Source organism: Nansenia antarctica (genome assembly GCF_963989245.1).
Source record: "Nansenia antarctica genome assembly, chromosome: 5".
In the NCBI taxonomy this organism is placed as follows: Eukaryota; Metazoa; Chordata; class Actinopteri; order Argentiniformes; family Microstomatidae; genus Nansenia; species Nansenia antarctica.
The window spans coordinates 76659309-76666808 of NC_137690.1; the positions used below are offsets into that span (position 1 = coordinate 76659309).

At 44.5% G+C, this 7500-nt stretch overlaps 1 protein-coding gene across 1 annotated transcript in view; it reads left to right on the forward strand.

The window, feature by feature from the left end:
- Window positions 1–7246: 7246 nt before the first annotated feature.
- The window catches only part of LOC308158411 (myocyte-specific enhancer factor 2D homolog), a gene marked incomplete at both ends in the record, with an annotated part of 15856 nt that continues 15602 nt past the window's right edge, over window positions 7247–7500 (forward strand). The window contains one exon of the mRNA XM_080531999.1: window positions 7247–7300. Coding sequence (XP_080388125.1) covers window positions 7247–7300 — 54 coding nt within the window. The remainder of the gene's footprint in view (window positions 7301–7500) is intronic.

Genomic DNA, 7500 nt, shown 5'->3' on the forward strand with positions numbered 1-7500 from the left:
CTCAGATGTGCTGTCATCTCCCACATCCCAGCAGGAAACACCTCCACCTTCCAGTGTGACAACATGGAGGGTCGCTACGTCAGTGTGTTGATCCCTGGCAGGCTTGAATACCTGGTTCTGTGTGAAGTGGAGGTGTTTGGCAGCCTGGCAGGTAACATGAACAAGTTAGAGTTATTTAGAGTAATTTTAGTTGATTTGGCCATCATTTGATTTGTATCAGCTGTTCCTCAGTAGAGCTAATATCAGCTGTTCCCTTAGAGAGCTAATATCAGCTGTCCCTCAGCAGAGAGCTAATATCAGCTGTTCCTCAGTAGAGAGCTAATATCAGCTGTTCCTCAGTAGAGGGCTAATATCAGCTGTTCTCAGTAGAGAGCTAATATCAGCTGTCCCTCAGTAGAGCTAATATCAGCTGTTCCTCAGCAGAGAGCTAATATCAGCTGTTCCTCAGTAGAGAGCTAATATCAGCTGTTCCTCAGTAGAGAGCTAATATCAGCTGTTCCTCAGCAGAGAGCTAATATCAGCTGTTCCCTCAGTAGAGCTAATATCAGCTGTTCCCTCAGTAGAGAGCTAATATCAGCTGTTCCCTCAGTAGAGAGCTAATATCAGCTGTTGCCTCAGTAGAGAGCTAATATCAGCTGTTCCTCAGTAGAGCTAATATCAGCTGTTCCTCAGTAGAGAGCTAATATCAGCTGTTCCTCAGTAGAGAGCTAATATCAGCTGTCCCTCAGTAGAGAGCTAATATCAGCTGTTCCTCAGTAGAGAGCTAATATCAGCTGTTCCTCAGTAGAGCTAATATCAGCTGTCCCTCAGTAGAGCTAATATCAGCTGTCCCTCAGTAGAGCTAATATCAGCTGTCCCTCAGTAGAGCTAATATCAGCTGTTCCTCAGCAGAGAGCTAATATCAGCTGTCCCTCAGTAGAGCTAATATCAGCTGTTCCTCAGTAGAGAGCTAATATCAGCTGTCCCTCAGTAGAGAGCTAATATCAGCTGTTCCTCAGTAGAGAGCTAATATCAGCTGTCCCTCAGTAGAGCTAATATCAGCTGTTCCTCAGCAGAGAGCTAATATCAGCTGTTCCTCAGTAGAGAGCTAATATCAGCTGTCCCTCAGTAGAGAGCTAATATCAGCTGTCCCTCAGTAGAGCTAATATCAGCTGTTCCTCAGTAGAGAGCTAATATCAGCTGTTCCTCAGTAGAGAGCTAATATCAGCTGTTCCTCAGTAGAGCTAATATCAGCTGTCCCTCAGTAGAGCTAATATCAGCTGTTCCTCAGTAGAGAGCTAATATCAGCTGTCCCTCAGTAGAGAGCTAATATCAGCTGTTCCTCAGTAGAGAGCTAATATCAGCTGTTCCTCAGTAGAGAGCTAATATCAGCTGTTCCTCAGTAGAGAGCTAATATCAGCTGTTCCTCAGTAGAGAGCTAATATCAGCTGTTCCTCAGTAGAGCTAATATCAGCTGTTCCTTAGAGAGCTAATATCAGCTGTTCCTTAGAGAGCTAATATCAGCTGTCCCTCAGTAGAGAGTTAATATCAGCTGTTCCCTTAGAGAGCTAATATCAGCTGTCCCTCAGTAGAGAGCTAATATCAGCTGTCCCTCAGAAGAGAGCTAATATCAGCTGTTCCTCAGAAGAGAGCTAATATCAGCTGTCCCTCAGTAGAGAGCTAATATCAGCTGTTCCTCAGTAGAGAGCTAATATCAGCTGTTCCTCAGTAGAGCTAATATCAGCTGTCCCTCAGTAGAGAGCTAATATCAGCTGTCCCTCCTAGAGAGCTAATATCAGCTGTCCCTCAGTAGAGAGCTAATATCAGCTGTTTCTCAGTATAGAGCTAATATCAGCTGTTCCTCAGTGGAGAGCTAATATCAGCTGTTCCTCAGTGGAGAGCTAATATCAGCTGTTCCTCAGTGAATCCGTCTGCGGGCCTGAAGAGACAGGTGGTGAGACTGGAGCTGAAGTCGAACGTCAAGCTGGACGCCAACGACCCTGAGATGAATGCAAAGATTCTAGCAAAGGTAAGAAACACACACACACAACTGGTGTCTTGCGTCCTTACACGATGTCATTTCAGGACACTCCTGTGTCTCAGGAGGTAGAGGCTGTGTCTCAGGAGGTAGAGGCTGCGTCTCAGGAGGTAGAGGCTGTGTCTCAGGAGGTAGAGGCTGTGTCTCAGGAGGTAGAGGCTGTGTCTCAGGAGGTAGAGGCTGTCTCAGGAGGTAGAGGCTGTGTCTCAGGAGGTAGAGGCTGTGTCTCAGGAGGTAGAGGCTGTGTCTCAGGAGGTAGAGGCTGTGTCTCAGGAGGTAGAGCCGGCGTCTAATGATCGCAAGGTTGGCAGATCGGCGGTTCGAGCCCCGGCTGGCCGCATGTCGAAGTGTCCTTGGGCAAGACACTGAACCCCAAATTGCTCCCAATGAGCGGGCCAGCGCCTTGCATGGCAGTTTGCCGCCATTGGTGTGTGAATGTGTGTGTGAATGGGTTTATGAGAGGCCGTTGTAAAGAGCTTTGGAATAAGGTGCTATATAAGTCAGTCTGTTTACCATTGATGTTGATGTTGATGCAAACTTTTTTGAGAGTGAAAAAGAAACGTTTAAGTGAAATGGGAGACTATGTTATGTTTTAGTGAAACGGGTTAGGGTATAACTATGTTATGTTTTTATGTTAATAACGGGTTAGGGTATAACTATGTTATGTTATGTGTTTCAGATCCAGGAGCAGCTGAAGCAGGGCGGGGCGCCGGACGGCTTCAGCCTGACCTGGAGGAAGCAGGCGGACGGGAAGGTGTTCCACCAGAAACTAGAGGCTGCTGGGAAGACCAGGAAGAAGAGAGACGAGTTCTGACTGTTGTAACTGGCCACCTTTGACCCCGGGGTGAATCACCCCTTTTCACTCTGCTTTAACACTAGAACAGCCGTGTCTATGTTACCTACTATAAGAGCCGCATCATCCTCTTTACAATGGGAAGCTGCTACTTACACACAACGACCACTAGTTGTCAATTAGTTACTAGCTACATACTAGCTTATCCTGATGTGTTTTAGAAAGTGTAAGGATACTGGGTGGTAGAACGCACATATCTAGGAAAAGTCATGAAAGGAGGGTCCTGAAATTTGATCGAAAAATATTTTACTCACACCGTCAAATGACCCCACCATGGCTGTGCTAGTGTTAAATGGACAATCTGGGATTTGATCATCTGTATCTGGACACACATTAATGATATAAGTATTATTTATCATTTATTCAACAATATAACTTAGAAATGCCCCATGAGCTAATTTCTACTGTCTTCCTCTGTCAGATTCCATTTAAACGTGTTTGTAAGGGTTAGGGTCAATAATCATGCTTCATGTGCCATTTTCTGTTAAATTGTGGGAGGTATAAACTGGTACACAATAAGCAACATCCTCCCTCTCTCTGATTCCTCCTCGACCAGATGTTTACAAGGTTATGGGTTAGGGTTAGATGTTTACAAGGTTATGGGTTAGGGTTAGATGTTTACGAGGTTATGGGTTAGGGTTAGGTTAACAACCAGATGTTTACAAGGTTATGGGTTAGGGTTAGGTTATTAACCAGATGTTTACAAGGTTATGGGTTAGGGTTAGGTTAACAACCAGATGTTTACAAGGTTATGGGTTAGGGTTAGGTTAACAACCAGATGTTTACAAGGTTATGGGTTAGGTTATTATTAGATGTTTACAGGGTTATGGGTTAGGGTTAGATGTTTACAAGGTTATGGGTTAGGGTTAGATGTTTACAAGGTTATGGGTTAGGGTTAGGTTATTGTCATGAACTGAATCAGGGAAGTTGATCTATGCTGGGAAATGGTTTGTGGTTCAGATAGAGTCTGCTGAAGCAAGCCCACACCTGCTGAAGCAAGCCCACACCTGCTGAAGCAAGCCCACACCTGCTGAAGCAAGCCCACACCTGCTGAAGCAAGCCCACACCTGCTGAAGCAAGCCCACACCTGCTGAAGCAAGCCCCCACCTGCTGAAGCAAGCCCCCACCTGCTGAAGCAAGCCCCCACCTGCTGAAGCAAGCCCACACCTGCTGAAGCAAGCCCACACCTGCTGAAGCAAGCCCACACCTGCTGAAGCAAGCCCACACCTGCTGAAGCAAGCCCACACCTGCTGAAGCAAGCCCCCACCTGCTGAAGCAAGCCCACACCTGCTGAAGCAAGCCCCCACCTGCTGAAGCAAGCCCCCACCTGCTGAAGCAAGCCCACACCTGCTGAAGCAAGCCCACACCTGCTGAAGCAAGCCCACACCTGCTGAAGCAAGCCCACACCTGCTGAAGGAAGCCCCCACCTGCTGAAGCAAGCCCACACCTGCTGAAGCAAGCCCACACCTGCTGAAGCAAGCCCACACCTGCTGAAGCAAGCCCCCACCTGCTGAAGCAAGCCCACACCTGCTGAAGCAAGCCCACACCTGCTGAAGCAAGCCCACACCTGCTGAAGCAAGCCCACACCTGCTGAAGCAAGCCCACACCTGCTGAAGCAAGCCCACACCTGCTGAAGCAAGCCCACACCTGCTGAAGCAAGCCCACACCTGCTGAAGCAAGCCCACACCTGCTGAAGCAAGCCCACACCTGCTGAAGCAAGCCCCCACCTGCTGAAGCAAGCCCACCCAGAGAGAATAGAGAAGAAACAATCTACAAAATATGTTCAAATTATTGTTTGATGAAAGTTGATACTAAATATGCACCAGATTATTGGTATGTGACTTAATGTCATCATCAATGTTATGTATCATCAATGTTATTGTACTAAACTGTAAAGAACTCCCGGGACTACCCTTTATGTCTAATAACAATACTACATTATATTTGTAGGTCTGTCTCAAACAGATAAAATAAACACTAAAAAACAAGAGAGTTCTAAGAACTATATAAAAAACAGCATAGCCTACGGTGTCAAAAATAGGTAAAATATCTGATAGAAATATTAACATGTTTGATAGTTTTCGCGGTCCATGGAAACACGCCAAGACTCAAAGCTGTGGATGACAGACAGATATGATCCCTAAACCTGACCGCTTTGACCTGCTGGAAGCCGAGGAAAAGGACTAAATCACCCAAATAATGTTTATTAATAAGAGTGGGCCTAATCAATTTGGTTAATCAATCCTCATTAAGCCAATCCCCTGGAACAGCCAAACCCCTGGAACAGCCAAACCCCGGGAACAGCCTCAGAGGAACAGCCAGACCCCTGGAACAGCTGATTGATGGAACAGCCTCAGAGGAACAGCCTCAGAGGAACAGCCAACCCCCTGGAACAGCTGATTGATGGAACAGCCTCAGAGGAACAGCCTCAGAGGAACATTCAGACCCCTGGAACAGCCAGACCCCTGGAACAGCCAAACCCCTGGAACAGCCAAACCCCTGGAACAGCCAAACCCCTGGAACAGCCAGACCCCTGGAACAGCCAAACCCCTGGAACAGCCAGACCCCTGGAACAGCCAGACCCCTGGAACAGCCTCAGAGGAACAGCCAACCCCCTGGAACAGCTGATTGATGGAACAGCCTCAGAGGAACACCGCTACAGCCGCTCGCGCTGTCACCACACTGACGCTACAATGCAACATCTCGTCATCTGCTCTCCTCCGGGCCCCGCCCCCTTTACACTAACTCATCCTGCGATTGGCTTAGCAGCAGCTGGAGTATTAGCGTTTTCCTATTGGATGGGACACCGTTAAGGCACGAGCTGCGGCCAGTGACGTCAGTCTTGGTGCTGTGCAGACAGTGCAGTTAGCTGTTAGCATGCTAGCTGCGGACAGAGTGGCTTTATGTCAACAGAGACGTTATGAGATATTATACAACATTACTATCAACATACTTATATAACATTACTACCCGCATATATACATATATATATATATACACACATACAACATCAACACACTGGGCTTTCTAAGGCGTTTCGTGCTGTGGATGAAACCTTCAGGGTGAGAATGATCTGTTTCTCTGCCTGTCTGGTCCTGTTACATCTGGTCCTAATACATGTTATTATATTAATGTTATTATATTAATGTTATTATATTCATGTTATATTAATGTTATTATATTCATGTTATATTAATGTTATTATATTCATGTCATTATAACCCTAACTCTGTTACATGTTGTTATATTAATGTTATTATATTAATGTTATTATATTAATGTTATTATATTCATGTTATTATATTAATGTTGTTATATTCATGTTATTATATTAATGTTATTATATTCATGTTATATTAATGTTATTATATTCATGTCATTATAACCCTAACTCTGTTACATGTTGTTATATTAATGTTATTATATTAATGTTATTATATTAATGTTATTATATTCATGTTATTATATTAATGTTGTTATATTCATGTTATTATATAAATGTTATTATATTCATGTTATATTCCTGTTATTATATTCATGTTATTATAACCCTAACCCTAATACATGTTATTATATTCATGTTATTATATTCATGTTATTATATTCATGCTATTATATTCATGTTATTATATTAATGTTGTTATATTCATGTTATTATATTCATGTTATTATATTCATGTTATTATATTCATGTTATTATATTCATGTTATTATATTCATGTTATTATATCAATGTTACGGTGGGAAGCAGGAAGGGTGGGAGGGTGTTTCACGGGACAGATGAGGCTTTAAGGACCGTGTAGGGACAGAGGTTAGGGTTGGGAGGAATGAACTTCTGCCTGTCTGTGTGTCTGTGTGTCTGTGTGTCTGCGACTCATTTTCGTTATTTTCAGTGTTTTATTTTCATATTCTGTGTTTGACAATCAAAAGTTGATTGTGTGTTGAAGTTTTGACAGTGCAGGGTACAGCAATTGAGTTCTCTCTTTCTCACTCCCTCTCTCCCACCCTCTTTCTGTCTCTCTCTCTTACAGTCTCAGGAGTGACATCCTCATCACCACCGCGACAGTGGGGACCCTAGCGACCTTTGACCTCCCCAGACAGAGGATGAACTGACCTCCCCTCCTCCTCCCCTCCTCCCCTCCACCTCTAACTCCACCCCTCCTCCCCTCCACCTCTAACTCCATCTCTCTCTGACTCTTTCTGCAAGGGAGCACCTGGGCAGAGGAGTGTGTGTGTGTGTGTGTGTGTGTGTGTGTGTGTGTGTGTGTGTAGAGGGTTTATGAGTGTGTTCAGTAAAGAGCAGACGGGCTAGGCCACCCCTCTCCTCCTCTTCCCCCTCTCTTCCCCCTCTCCTGATTGGCTGACCCGGCGTAACCATGGGGAGGAAGAAGATCCAGATCCAGAGGATCACGGAGGAGAGGAACAGACAGGTGTGTGTGCAGATGTTTATATACAGATGTTTATATACAGGTGTTTATATACAGATGTTTATATACAGATGTTTGTATACAGATGTTTACATACAGATGTTTATATACAGATGTTTATATACAGGTGTTTACATACAGGTGTTTATATACAGATGTTTATATACAGATGTTTATATACAGGTGTTTATATACAGGTGTTT